The 14,222-nt window shown below is 46.9% G+C and overlaps 1 protein-coding gene across 3 annotated transcripts in view; it reads left to right on the top strand.

The window, feature by feature from the left end:
- Window positions 1-13,562, top strand: part of LOC309376001 (guanylate-binding protein 3-like) — a 56,412-nt gene extending 42,850 nt beyond the window's left edge. For all 3 annotated transcript variants that reach the window (XM_081922127.1, XM_081922126.1, XM_081922125.1), the window contains exons 4-11: window positions 692-801; window positions 2,286-2,485; window positions 3,602-3,844; window positions 5,607-5,890; window positions 8,168-8,380; window positions 9,172-9,274; window positions 11,267-11,460; window positions 13,284-13,562. In XM_081922127.1, the coding sequence (XP_081778253.1) occupies window positions 692-801; window positions 2,286-2,485; window positions 3,602-3,844; window positions 5,607-5,890; window positions 8,168-8,380; window positions 9,172-9,274; window positions 11,267-11,460; window positions 13,284-13,487 (1,551 nt within the window). In that variant the 3' untranslated portion in view covers window positions 13,488-13,562. The remainder of the gene's footprint in view (window positions 1-691; window positions 802-2,285; window positions 2,486-3,601; window positions 3,845-5,606; window positions 5,891-8,167; window positions 8,381-9,171; window positions 9,275-11,266; window positions 11,461-13,283) is intronic.
- The last annotated feature ends 660 nt before the right edge of the window (window positions 13,563-14,222 follow it).

Raw genomic sequence — 14,222 nt, 5'->3', positions numbered from 1 at the left:
GAAATGATAAAAAAATTCTCCTGAAATCCGTGGCCTTAATGGTAAGCAGTCTTGCATTTATTTGCTCATTTTGCAAGCTGCACGCAGGTTTTTGGGCCTCTGCACCACCTAAATGGCAAATGCTGCTTCTTCCATGGTGTGTGTGTGTGTGATTGGGAGGTAAGAAGAACAAGAGTGGTGCAGTGCTGGAAATTCTACCGATCATTATTTCTGGCTCTGCCCACCATTGGCTGCATATACCCTGGCTAGCTTTCGCAGTGGTTCAGCAGGTTTAATCACTCTTACCTTGTGTGCTAGAATTTACTCTTTATATTAACTGAAAGTTTAAATTCTCGGGATACTGAGTTCCTGTGCCCATCACCAAATTCTGGTACAAGACACTTTGGAGGCTGTGTGACAGGCTGAGTGTCATGGATGTAAAAAAACCCCTAAACATACAGTAAACACATGTGTTTGGTGCTTGTGGGGTAGTTGCCAACAGTTAGGCAATATGCCTCTGCAAGGCTTCCAAGTGCAGTCTAAGATGCTGCAAGCAAGTTATGATCTGCATTCGTTTCCAAGAATTCCTTAACCTGGTGCAACAGAAGCAGCGGAAAAGCAACAACACAAAGAGTGCAGCTGGCAATGGGGCATTGGGATTTGGGGTGATGGACTCTTGGGTTGTCCTTGAAAGCCCTGTTTTATGTTTCAGGGAAACACACAGAACGACTCGTGGATCTTTGCCCTGGCCATTCTGCTCAGCAGCACCCTGGTGTACAACAGCATGGGCACCATTGACCAAAATGCCCTGGAGAACCTGCAGTATCCTTTTGGGGCATCAGAAATCCCAGCTGGCCTTGCACGCTTGGCTTGGAGGATCTAGGAGGAGGCAGTTGTAGGTTGTCTCTCTAGGGGTTTCACTCCATGGGAGACAGATCTCTTCATTCAGAAGCAGGTGGAATGAACTTTCCTGGTCTGAGACTCCATGATGCTTAGAGTGGTCTGCATGATGCTGAGGAACTATGGGGTGGAGGAAATGCAGAGGGGATGTAGCTGATAGAAGAGGAAGGCAATCTCCCAGGATCAGAAGGTGGGTGAGAAGCTCATTGGGACACATTGTGAGGGGGGTGGATCAGTGATCACAGCCGCAAACTGGGAACCTTCAGAGACATGTTTTCATAAGTGTCAACGTTTACCTTTTTTAAAGGGAAGTTCCTTTGTTCTGAATAGGATTCTTCGCAAGAAAAGGGGAATGTTGACAGCTATACATGTTTTACAGGTATGGGCGGGGGACGGGCAGGAACTCCAGAAGGCATAAAATCAGGAATAGGCCTTAAGGTGTAAAAACGAGAGATGTCAGCCCTTGCCACAAAACCCTGTCCAAATTACAATTGCGATATGTGGTCTGTATGTAGTGTAAATCTCTCTGCTCAAAAGCCCTATCATTATTGCCAGCTAGCCCACAACTGCAGGTTCAAACAGGTTCATCGTTTGGCTGAATTCAGGTCCAACGCCCCAAACCAGCCCTGGAATTATTTTCCTTAGCGCTCCCCAGTTATGTCACTGAGCTGACAAAAAAGATTAGAGCAAAAGCTGTAGGTGTCTTTGTTGGGTTTCTCTCCTTGGAAGACAGATCTCTTGATGCAGAAACCAGTGGAATGAACTCTCCTGGTCTGTCTCAGAACAAATAGAACCGTAGAATCGTAGAATTGTAGAGTTGGAGGGGACCCTGAGGCTCATCTAAGCGCACCCCCTGCAATGCAGGAATATATATAACTGTCACATACAGGGTTTGAACCTGCAACCTTGGAGTTATCAGCACCACACACTAACCAACTGAGCTGCTCAGGAACTGGGTGAAGGGCAAAGACACATAGAGAGACATAGCTGATGGGCAGGATAGGCAACCCCCAAGGATCAGGTGCTGGGTGAGGAGCTCATTGAGAAACAGTGTGAGAGTTGGAAACCCCTGGGGGCATGTCTTACTGAGAGATAGGTGGAAGGAGTAGGGGAGCTAGGAATCCTAGAAGGGGTGGAGTCAGGAATTGACCTAAAGGTGTATAATAAGAGCTGTCAGCAGGGCGTAAGGTCACGATGTTAAACTAAGTCCCTTGCCACAAAGCTCTCCCCAAATCACAACTGCAAGAGGTGGTCAGTCTGTAGTGTAGAAAATCTTGCTGCACCTGTTAGGAGGTCATCTCATTCTCCAGCCACTACTGCATCTACAGACAGGTCTAGCCAGTGCATGATTTCATATTGCAAATCCCCAGACCAGCCCTGGAATTGTTTTCCTTAGCACTCCCTAGCTATGTCACTGAGCTGACAAAAAAGATTAAAGCAAAAGCTTCTTCCGGGGAAGATGCAGAGGAGGAGAACTCTGCCGAATTTATCCGTTTCTTCCCAGACTTCATCTGGGCAGTGCGGGATTTCACACTACAGCTGAAGATAGATGGACAGCCCATCACTGAGGACGGCTACCTGGAGGAGGCATTGAGACTGCAGAAAGGTACAATAACTGCAAAAAGATAAGGCAGCGTCTGAGGTGGGGAGGGAAAGCTGGGGCTTGTTAACAGCCTAGAGGACACTGTTAATTTGGAGGCATACAACTGATGTAAAGAATAAGGGCCTAAAATTCAAGTGAGTGCACATGACTAGTCATGTACCCATTGAGGGCCAAATGGGTTTAACAAGTGTCTTGCCTGATGGGTACATCACAACAATACATCAAAACTGAATACTGCCAAGTGTACCATGTTGCTTGTGCATTTGGACTGGACCTCCTGAAACCCCTCTGACCTAGATGCCTTGCCCAATAATCTCACATATACATGTGTGAGCCAGTGGCGTAGCGTGGCGGGTGAAGGGGGGCCGGCCGCACCGGGCGCAACATCTGGGGGGGCGCTAATCTAGTGAAAGAGGGAAAACGGTAAAGGTACCCCTGCCCGTACGGGCCAGTCTTGACAGACTCTAGGGTTGTGCGCTCATCTCACTCTAGAGGCCGGGAGCCAGCACTGTCCGCAGACACTTCTGGGTCACGTGGCCAGCGTGACGAAGCTGCATCTGGCGAGCCAGCGCAGCACATGGAATGCCATTTACCTTCCCGCTAATAAGCGGTCCCTATTTATCTACTTGCACTTTGATGTGCTTTCAAACTGCTAGGTTGGCAGGCGCTGGGACCGAGCGACGGGAGCACACCCCGCCGCGGGGATTCGAACCGTGACCTTTCGATCGGCAAGTCCTAGGCGCTGAGGCTTTTACCCACAGCGCCACCCGCGTCCTCAGTGGAAGAGACTCGAGTGCTAAAATCCACGGGTTAGGGGGCGCAAATTACTTGCCTTGCCCCGGGTGCTGACAACCCACACTACGCCACTGGTGTGAGCTGTATGTACATGCTCAAAAGCGTCATTTATACCATCACATTTGCAGTGCTGAGACAGAGAGCAATATCCTAACTCAGCTTACAGTAATTCCTGGGTCCTTAGATGTTGAGTCAACATGGAAACTTGAATGTGTACAGGTAACAAAATAAATATTCCCCACTGGGGAGATGAATGGCATGTTTTCTGTTTAATTTGACAATATTAACAAATTGTCTTGTGTACTCACACTTCTTCTCCCCCAGGTAATAGTGAGCAAATCCAGAAGTTCAACATGCCCAAGTCATGTATCCGCAAATTCTTTCCGTCACGGAAATGTTTCACGTTTGACCGCCCAGCTAGCAGGAAAAAGTTGTCTCGGCTGGAGGAACTGAAAGAAGATGATTTGGAGGAAGATTTCTTGGAGCCGGTGGCTCGTTTCTGCCAACACATCTGGGAGACATCGCGACCCAAGACAGTCCCGGGAGGCCAAGTTGTGACAGGGAGAAGTAAGGAACGCTTTTGCAAGTTTGTAAGTTGGGACAGGTGGCAGTTGGAAACCATTTCACTAGGAGTCATTTCACACTCTTCCGTTGTCTCTTGAGACAGGTGGATGCCAACCAATAAAAACCAATAATTGGCCATTGTACAGAACACCTCAGAGCTCTCCAGGTGTTGAAAGTACACCTAACACACCTTAGTGCTGGTCAGTGCACTTTGGACTTGAGACGTAGATACTTTTGCCTGGTGTAGTTCTGATGGTACTACAGTCGTACCTTGGTTTTCGAATGCCTTGTGACTCGAAAATTTTGGCTCCTGAACGCCGCAAACCCAGAAATGAGTGTTCCGGTTTGCAAACTTTTTTTGTAAGCCGGACATCCAACATGGCTTTCACGGCTTCCAAATGAGTGCAGGAAGCTCCTGCAGCCAATTGGAAGCTGTGCCTTGGTTTTTGAACGTATTCAGAAGTCAAATGGACTTCCGGAATGGATTCCGTTTGAGAGCCAAGGTATGGCTGTAATAACAAGTCTCAAACTGGGAATTTCATTGGTGGAGCCTTTCCCCCTCTGTGAGCAGAGCAGCTTGTGGATGTTGTGATGTCTGCTGCATAGCAGCACCACCGTTCTAGATGGCTTAGGGCGAAGGGTGTTACTCAAACAAGCCCATTAGGGATCAGGTGACATCAGAAACCAAGAGGGTCCCATTTGGCAGTAGAAAATGGTTGGTTCTGCCCTGACTCCTCAGTTGGAGCAGGTGCAGACTAAGGACTTGTCCAAGCCAGAGCAAAATATGGATTTGCACATGCTGTCTCCACATTAATCTAGGAGTGTTCACATGACATAGTCTCTTGTCTCAGTGCTCCCCTTGTCTCCCCTTTTCCCTTCTTTAAAGTACAAGTTTTATTGAACCTGGCCATTTCATAATTTCCAAGGATCAACTGTGCCCTGCATTTAAAAGGGGAAATTGTCAGTGTTTGAAAAAGAAAAGGTTCTGACCTCCTTTCTACTCCTTTGCCTTAGTTGGCACAAAAGAGTCTTTGAGAAAGAGTATTCTTGCAGAGTATTGCTGCTTTTATTCTTAAAAAGTATTTTTCTCCAACCACGACTGACAGCTTTTACAGCAAACGCAACCAGCTTTCTACCATCTAACCAACGCACACCCAACACTAACATTGACCACTCTATAAATACAGGTACAATTTGTTTAAAAGTTGCATGAGTCATTGTAGGCCGCTGACTCATGCTGACTTAGTTCTTTTAGCGTTAAAGAAACAGCGGCCAATTTTTAGCCGTGACAGAAATGTCTAGGACAACAAAGGCCCCTACTTTAATGGGGAGACAGGTAAGTAAGTGCAAATCCACATTTTGCTCCGGTGTGGCCAAGACCTCAGTTGCATGTAAACAGCTCACCTGATTGCTGAGTTGTGGGAGAAATCAAGGGAGGAAGGCAAACGAGTAACTAGGAGGATGTATGTGTTGGATTTCTATCAAGATCCCTCCCTCCTTTTTCAGCCAAGTGCTATTTACATGTATTCAAGTTATTTCCTGCAGGCACAAGGGACAGAATCTTTCTTTGTAAATAGAAAACGGGTGGCTACTATGCCTTTTTTATTACGTGCAAGATAACTGTTTTCTGCTCTCGCTTGGTGAATCTGCAGCTACAGCAGAATACTTGATGCAGACAAACAACTCATGGGTGTTTGGGGCCTGAAATTACTCTTTCAGTGCAAGGAGGTTAGTTCTGTGGCTTCACTGATCCTTCCCTCTTCAGTGCTTGAGAAGTTATTGAAGATCTACGTCGATGCTATCAACAGTGGGGATGTGCCGTGCTTGGAGAACGCAGTGCTGGCCCTGTCTGAGATTGAGAACGCGGCTGCTGTGCACGAGGCCGTTTCCTGTTACGAAGCGCTGATGGGGAAGCGGTTGGCGTTGCCCACAGACACGGTGGATGAGCTGCTGGCTGTGCATGCCGAGTGCGAAAAGGAAGCCAACGCTGTCTTCATGGCCCGTGCCTTTGGCATCGCGCAGGTTAAAAAATTCCAGGAGGATCTTAAGGTATATGTGGTTTCATTTGTGCCTCATCAATTGTCTCTGCCAGTGTGGCTGGAAACCAAAATTAGGGTCATTTTTTAAAAGTTCCTTCCCTGCTCCTCAGTCTGTTTCGCAGGCCCGAAAAAAGGCCTCAAGAATGCTGAAATATAGACAATTGTAGGTCCTCTGCCCCCTCAGACGCACCCCATCTGCATCATACATTTGAAGCACTTTCATATCACTTTAAACAGTCATGGCTTCCCCCTAAGAATTCTGGGCGCTGTAGTTTTTTAACCACTCTGGAAACTGTAGCTCTCTGATGGGGAATAGGGATCTCCTAACCAGGGCTGGACGAGACATTTTGGCACTCGAGGCAAACCACAAAATGGCACCCCACCTCCTGAAGATCTACATCAGGAACAAAGCGGGTGGGGAGAATAAAGATCTACATCAGGCTCTGCAGCCCTGTGGATTTTGCCATCTGAGGCGGTCGCCTCACCTTGCCTCACAGGCTGGCCGGCTGACCCTCTCCTAACAATTCTCCAAGCCAACTGCAGCTCCCCAAATTCATGGGAGTCCTATAGCACTTTAACTGTGCAGTGCAGGTGGGGTCATGGAACCAGAAACGTTCTCGGTGGTCAGAGAGGAAACCCACAAGGCAGAAAATGCAATTAAAAACTGAACTTTGGAGAAGGGCTGGAGCACCGGAATAAAGCACCTGTTTTGCATGCAAAAGGTCCCAGGTTCATTCCCCTGCATCTCCAGGCATTTGTGATATGAAAACAGATCACACTTAGTAAAGCTTATTTAGACAAAATCCTGTTGCATAGCTATAGACGTCACGGCTAGCAGGGCCTTCCATACCTTACTTATCTATTGGGTTTATATGCTGCCTTTTCTTCCAAGGTGGTTTAAAACACCAAAGCAAATAAAAAAGGTAAAGGTAAAGGACCCCTGACAGTTAAGTCCAGTCGCAGACGACTCTGGGGTTGCGGCGCTCATCTCGCTTTACTGGCCGAGGGAGCCGGTGTTTGTCCGAGGACAGTTTTTCCGGGTCATGTGGCCAGCATGACTAAGCCACTTCTGGCGCAGCGGAACACCGAAATCAAAGCAGCACACAGAAACGCTGTTTACCTTCCTGGCGGAGTGGTACCTATTTATCTACCAGGGCTGTCTTAAGCATACCTGGCGCCATGGTGCAAAGATTCCTCTGGTGCCCCACCCCACCCCCCATTTCCCAGAGTTGCTGACCTTTTCCCAAGCCTCTGCAGGGATCACTCTCCTCCCGTGGAGGCTTGGAAAGGAAGCTGCACATCCACCAGCCATATGGTTGACGGGGCGCAGCTGGCAGGTGTGCAGGAGTGAAAGGGGAGGCCGCCGGCAAAGCCGCACAGCTCCCCCACTCGCTGGGGTGCCACTGAGAGGCCAGCGCCCTGGCACATTGCGCCAGTAAGCCCAATGGAAAAGACGGTTCTGTTATCTACTTGCACTTTTTGGCGTGCTTCCGAACTGCTAGGTTGGCAGGAGCTGGGACTGGGCAACAGGAGCTCACCATGTCACGGGAATTCGAACCGCCGACCTTCTGACCGGCAAGTCCAAGAGGCTCAGTGGTTTAGACCACAGCGCCACCTGCATTGTATTAAAAGAAGACTGACAAGAGTCCTCTCATGCTAACTGGGAGCTGATGGTATGTGCACTTCCTGGCTTGGGCTCCTTCACTTCTGCCTGAAACTTAACATGGTTTTCTCAGAGTCTCTTTGTCCAAAATGGAGACCGTTGCATGTTGTCCCCAGGCAGCGACAGACATTGAAATGCAGGCCAAGTTGACCTCAACTCATTTACTTATGTAGCCTAGCAGTGTTTCCCAACCTTGGGCCTCCAGATGTTTTTGGCCTACAACTCCCATCATCCCTAACTAGCAAGACCAGTGGTCAGGGATGATGGGAATTGTAGTTCAAAAACAGCTGGAGGCACAAGGTTGGGAAACACTGGCCTAGAGAATGCTAGCAGCAAGCGGCACATTTTCCAAGTGAAACTGAATATATGTTCATCTCCCAATAGACAGGTGGTTGAAAATGGCAAGGGGGCCTGGCTCTGAACTCAAGGAAAGATGTGGTTGGACAAATAATAAAACTCACATCCAGCACAAGCAGTTCCAGTTCGACTGAAATCTGTGCTGTTGATTGTATGTAGGCCTTGGTATGCCTTTCCCATTGCAACAGGGTACAGAACGGGGCAAGTTCCCCCTCGTCGTTAACACACCATCTTTCCGCTGGTTTTGTTTTCGCTTTGTTCTGGCAGCTTCAGCTGAAGCAGAAAAAGGAAGAATTATGCGAGAGAAACAAACAGGTGTCCTTTGACCGCTGCAACCATGTGCTGGTGGAGCTTTACCGGAAGCTGGAAGATGGAGTCCACATAGGAATTTATTCTGCTCCTGGTGGCTACCAGCGTTATCTGGAGAACTGGAACGAAATGGTGGAGGAATACCGTTCGGTACCCTGTAAAGGAATTCAGGTAGGTTCACTACTTGGAAGTACCTGAGCCAACTTTTCCTCAGCATTCTGGTGCTGATGGAGGGTAGAAGCAGACTGTAGACCAGAGGTGAGGAGCCTCAGGCCAAGGGGGCCAACTGTGACTATCTAGGCTTCTCCTTCTGGTCCTCTGGACTCTCCCCAGGCTACAGCTCCTTAGCCATACCCTCTATGCCCAGGTCACAGCCCTCACTAGCCTTACTAGAGGGTTTCTGCCTTGCTGGAATGTGCCCCTGAACTTTCATTATGTGTCTTGCTTACCTGTATGGAAGACAGAAGAGTGTGTGTGTTTGTGCGTAAAACTAGCGTATTGAACAAACTAGCATATTACACATGTTGCTCCTCCCACTTTTACCTGTGGCTCCACCTGCCACTAGCAAGCACCTCCCAGAAGTTTCCTAGTAGGGAAGGGGGTATCAGTCGGGGGGGGGGAGGATTGCCACCCTTTCTGTAGATGTAAACTGCAATCCAATTTACTTGGGAGCAAGCCCCACTGAATTAAATACAATTTGATTTAGAGTAAGTATCCCAAGGATTGCACTGTAAAATCAGTTTAAGAGGCATTCTTTCTTTGCAAGCTATGTGATAGGGATTATAGATCACTAACATCTATTTCTCAGCATCTCACCCCAGCTTACTATTATTCAGTTATTTGCTACATTAATACACCAGGTTTTTTGTTGTTGTTGTCTTTAATCCCTGCATGTAATCTGCTTTGACTTTCCCCCCATCTTTGCATTCAATTAATAACCTTTTCTTCCGATCCTTTATCAGGCAGACTGTGCTCTTGAAGAATTCCTGAAATCCAAGGAGACTGTGGCAAAATCTCTCCTTCAAATGGACCGCGCCTTGACTGCCCAAGAGAAGGAACTTGAAGGTGCAGAACTGGAGGAGGGGACTTTACACATCATAAATAATATGTTATTGTTCTGGCCTGCTCTGGTAGGGCTCTGAGCTCCTAGCAAAGCAGGTTATAGTTGTGGTAGCTCTTAGCTTTATGATATTGTAACAGGTGTGGTGTTGTCACATTGGGCAGGATAAAACCCCAAAAGCACTGGATGAAAGGGCAATGTCTGTGATCTTACAGGGTGCTTGTCTTGTTGTGTAGCCAGAGGCTCTTATGGCTTGGGGTAGGAGGAGTGATCAAGGGATGTCTGAGAGAGAGTATTTTAATTCTGAAGTGTCCCTGGGAAAGGCGTATATTTTGGTCTGGAAGGACCTGATACAGTGGTACCTTGGTTTTCAAACTTAATCCATTCCGGAAGTCCGTTCCAAAACCAAGGTGCACTTTCTCATAGAAAGTAATGCAGAATGGATTAATCCGTTCCAGACTTTTAAAAACAACCCCTAAAACAGCAATTTAATATGAATTTTACTATCTAACGAGACCATTGATCCATAAAATGAAAGCAATAATCAATGTACTGTACCATAAAATAAATCAGACAGTATTGTAGATGATAAAAATTAAAATAATTTTTTTCTCTTACCTGCACTAATCATAGTCATTGTTTGGATGGGGGGCTTTTATCCATTTCCGCAGTCAATTAATCTATATCTATCTATCTATCTATCTATCTATCTATCTATCTATCTATCTATCTATCTATCTGTAGCTGAACTGGGTTCCATACAGCCACAAAACAAATAAACCGAAAAAGCCTCAAAAACAGAAACGCAAAATAAATAGCAAAAACAAAAGCGCCAAGGTACCTTGGTTCTTGAACTTAATCTGTTCTGGAAGTCCGTTTGACTTCCAAAATGTTCGAAAACCAAGGTGTGGCTTCTGATTGGCGCAGGCTTCCCGGAAACAATAACTGACAGCCGCATCAGACATTCGGCTTCCAAAAAACATTTGAAAACCAGAACACTTACTTCTGGGTTTTCGGTGTTTGGGAACCAAAGCGTTTGAGAAGCAATTCGTTTGAGAACCAAGGTACCACTGTAAAGGAAATGGAGATCCTTCCTCCAGATTGCCCTTAAAGCATAGCTGTCAAGTGTCCCTTATTTGAAGGGACAGTCCCTTATTCCAGCGCCGTGTCCCGCTGCTGTCCCTTATTGATGGATGTCCCTTAAATGATGTCCTATAAATTTCAAAGGAAGCAGCTCCTCTCCCTCCCTCCCTGCCGGCCGGCCAGGGAGGAGGGAGGCTCCAACTGTGTTGCTTGGCTGTGTTGCTCACCCAATAAGAAGTCTAAGAACGACTGGGGGGTGGAGCTTGCATGCCTTGTGTGTGGCTAGTTAATGCAAGCTGAGGGGTTTTTTGAATGCTGGACGCCATTTTGTTGCACGTGCTGCTACAAACTTTGCAGTGCAAAGCCAGACCGGGGAGCCATCTTAAGTTGAGGCTGCATAGGCCTTGTGGTGCATGTGATTCAGATTCTATTCAGTTGAACCTCTGGTTACAAAGTTGGTTGGATGGTGTTCTCGAAGCTACCAGCATGAGTTTGACCAGACTGCAGGAGGACAGGAAGACTGGAGTGCCTGGAAGAGGTGAGGCTGCAGGTTCCTTATTTTGGCTGCTGGTCCCTTATTTTCAAATCTGTAAGTTGACAGCTATGTCTCAAAGTTTTAACGAGTATTAAATATAAGACATGTAGAATCTTGGGTACATAAGAGATGCCTAAAAGATAACAATGGAGGCAGCCTGATGAATATGTCCAGGGAATGTCTTCTAAAGTCTGGATGCCACCACAAAGCAGGCCCTGTCCCCACCTCAGCTTGGAAGTTGGAGACACTCAAAGAGTGAAGACTGTAAAAGCAGCCAAGTTCATAGGTTAGCAGGGGGTGGTCCTCCAGATTATGCTCTTTCAATGCTTTCCTGTCTGCCAGCAGTTCAGGTTGTCCCTTTTTCTTTGCTGGCCCCCAGCCCAGCGCGCTCAGGCCGAAGCAGCCCAGCTGCAGCAGAAGCTGTTGGAGCAAAAGCAAGCGCAGTTGCAGGAAATGATGGAGGGTGAGAAGCGAAGCCACGATGCACAGCTCCAGCTTTTGAAGGAGAAGATGGAGAAAGAGAAAAAGTTGATGGAAGAGGAAACAGACAGGGTGATAGAACAGAAACTCAAGGTAAACAGAGCTGAGCCGGATGCAGATGCTCGCTCACTGCAGTATGTAATCTTTAGGTCAGGGGTGGGGAGCTTGTGGTTGGGTCCAGCTCTCATCAGCACAAGCCAGCATGGCCAGTGCTCAGGGACCAACAAGGTCTGGAGGGTCATATTTTCCCAGTCCCTTTTCAGTGACTCCCCACCAGTCATTTATATACCCTAAGATATCATCACCCTCTCAGTGCAGGTCACATGTTTAGGTAAAACTTGGATCCAACTCATGCAGTGCTTCTTCACAAATCCCTGTATTATTATTATTTATTTATTTATTTATTTATTTATTTATTTATTTATTTATTTATTTATACCCCGCCCTCCCCAGCCAAGACCGGGCTCAGGGCGGCTAACACCAGGCATAAAAACAATTGATTAAAATACAACTTAAAAACAAGATTAAAATACAACATTAAAATTCAGCCTCATTTCAGTAGAAACTCAAATAAAAAACTTTTTGGAGATGAAAACTTCAAATCTTCACCAAGGCCAACTATCCAGTCTGGTCCTACGTGGGCCAGAAAAAAGCCAGGGAAGTCCCCAAATAGGAGTTCCCCACAGAAGGAGAAAGGAAAAAGGAAAGAGGGGGAGGGGATCAAGTTGATTCTAAGCCAAAGGCCAAGCGGAACAAATCTGTGTTACAGGCCCTGCGGAAAGAAATCAGATCCTGCAGGGCCCTGGTCTCATGAGGCAGAGCGTTCCACCAGGCCGGAGCCAGAGTTGAAAAGGCCCTGGCTCTGGTTGAGGCTAATCTGACTTCCTTAGGGCCTGGGACCTCTAGGGTGTTGCTATTTATGGACCTTGAGGCTCTCCGTGGGGCATACCGGGAGAGGCGGGCATACCGGGAGTATGCTTATTGTTATTAAGTTGATTTAAGTAGCTTTGAAAGGGAGGGGAGGTTTAAAAGTCCACCCGACAGCTCCCAGAGTCTTTTACTGATAAAAGTTGGCAGATATTTTCATAGGTTGAGCCTTTTTATCAGGGTAATTTGGTCATTAGAGCTCCTACTCACACAGCAGAGACTCAGTTGAGACTTGACCTGGCGCCATCTTCCATTATTATTATTATTATTATTATTATTATTATTATTATTATTGAAAACCAATTCTAACTTGGAGACAGTCTATTTTCAGGTTGCGTACACACAACATCTTATTCTAGACTTGATGGAGACTGAGTCCTTGTTTCTTATACATAGTCCACAAACAATCTGCACATTTTTATCCCTGATAAGTGCTTCTTGAGAAACCGCTGCAATTCCAAAAACAAAAGCTCATTGCAGATTGATTATGTGTTACCCCCCCAGTGTGTCCACCCAAAAACAGACGTAAATGGTCCCAGCCATGGGGCGTATGTTGGTGTGTGTATCTATAGCTGCTCAATGACATTGTGGGTGAGCATGTTTCAAGATCGCAGTCAGTACTTTCGTCCTTCGTTCTGCTGGGGCATGTGAAGGGAGGAAGAGGCATATCAAGTAGCCATACTGACCCCTGTGCATGGTAGGACCTAGAATCAATCTGGATTGAAAGCAGCATGTTGAGGATGAGCATAAACAATTCTAGATTGAGCAAAACTACATTTTTTGTGCTATTAACAGCTGGGTGTGTACGCAGCCTCAAAGGGTGCCTCTCATTTGGCAGCATGCTGGGAAAATGTACATTTTCATATCCCGCTAGTGTAGTGGACATTCTGCCCCAGTCTTGGTCTTATTCTATCCTGTGTCTGTAATTTTCTGCCCTCGCTCTTCGATTCTTAGTTGAACGAGTCTCTGTGCGCTCCTTACCTTTCCAGGAACACGAGTTGCTGCTGAAAGAAGGATTTCAGAGGATGGCAAGGAAGATGGAGCGTGAAATCCAACATCTCAAGGAAGAAAAGAAAAGCTGGGAACGGGTGTCGTCTCTAGTGGAAAATTTGATCCCAGTTGTGTCATCTTTGGTGATGCACAGTGTGTCTCTTGCAACAGTTTCTCAAACTGGTAGCACGCCAAAGAAATAGTTCCAGCATGGGGGGTGGGATTAATGCAGATTGCAAGGTTGCATTTGAATGTACTATTAGATGCAAAGACACCAACCAGGATAACTTGGAGCAAAACAGCAGCCTGTAGGCTTGGCCTTTATTGAACTGTTGCAACAGGGTATTCCCCTCTCTTGCAGGAGAGAGGAAAGACCCAGAAGAATAGTGTGCAAGGTCTTATAAAAACTTTTGAAATTCCCCTCCTCTAGATCAAGCCCACCCCCAGAAACATCATGCATACATTACAGAAAGGAGGGGTTGAGGGAGGAGTTGGTGGTAACCTGAGTGTCTTGTCACCTGGCTGGTTCCTCCCTCCCCCCTCCCCATGAGTCACTTCCAGGAACTTCCAGGAGACAAAGGGGAGTTTGCAGTTTCCTGCCCCCAGAGGGAAGATCTGATCATTGTCTTTTGTTTCAGTCCATGCTGAATCCACTCCCATATGCAAGTTCTTTGTGATCATGATTGTCTTCTGTCTGGGATTATCAGGGTTTGCATGGGCAGGGCCCCTGTGGATGTGCTGAGACGGTGAAGGGATTATGGCTGACCAGGACTAAGCCACCCCCCTTTGTTAGTTCTTGTCATATGGAGTAAAATAAAAAGGAAACAGTGCAAATCCAATGTATGGTTGATTTTCTATGAGTTTATACCAGAAATGTGGCGTATGTAGTGTGTTTGTGTGTGTGTGTGTGTGTGTGTGTGTGTGTGTGTGTGAAGTTT

Source organism: Podarcis melisellensis (genome assembly GCF_964234715.1).
Source record: "Podarcis melisellensis genome assembly, chromosome: 8".
In the NCBI taxonomy this organism is placed as follows: domain Eukaryota; kingdom Metazoa; phylum Chordata; class Lepidosauria; order Squamata; family Lacertidae; genus Podarcis; species Podarcis melisellensis.
The sequence above is the reverse complement of the archived record's forward strand: the minus strand, read 5'-3'. Positions and strand labels throughout refer to the sequence as shown.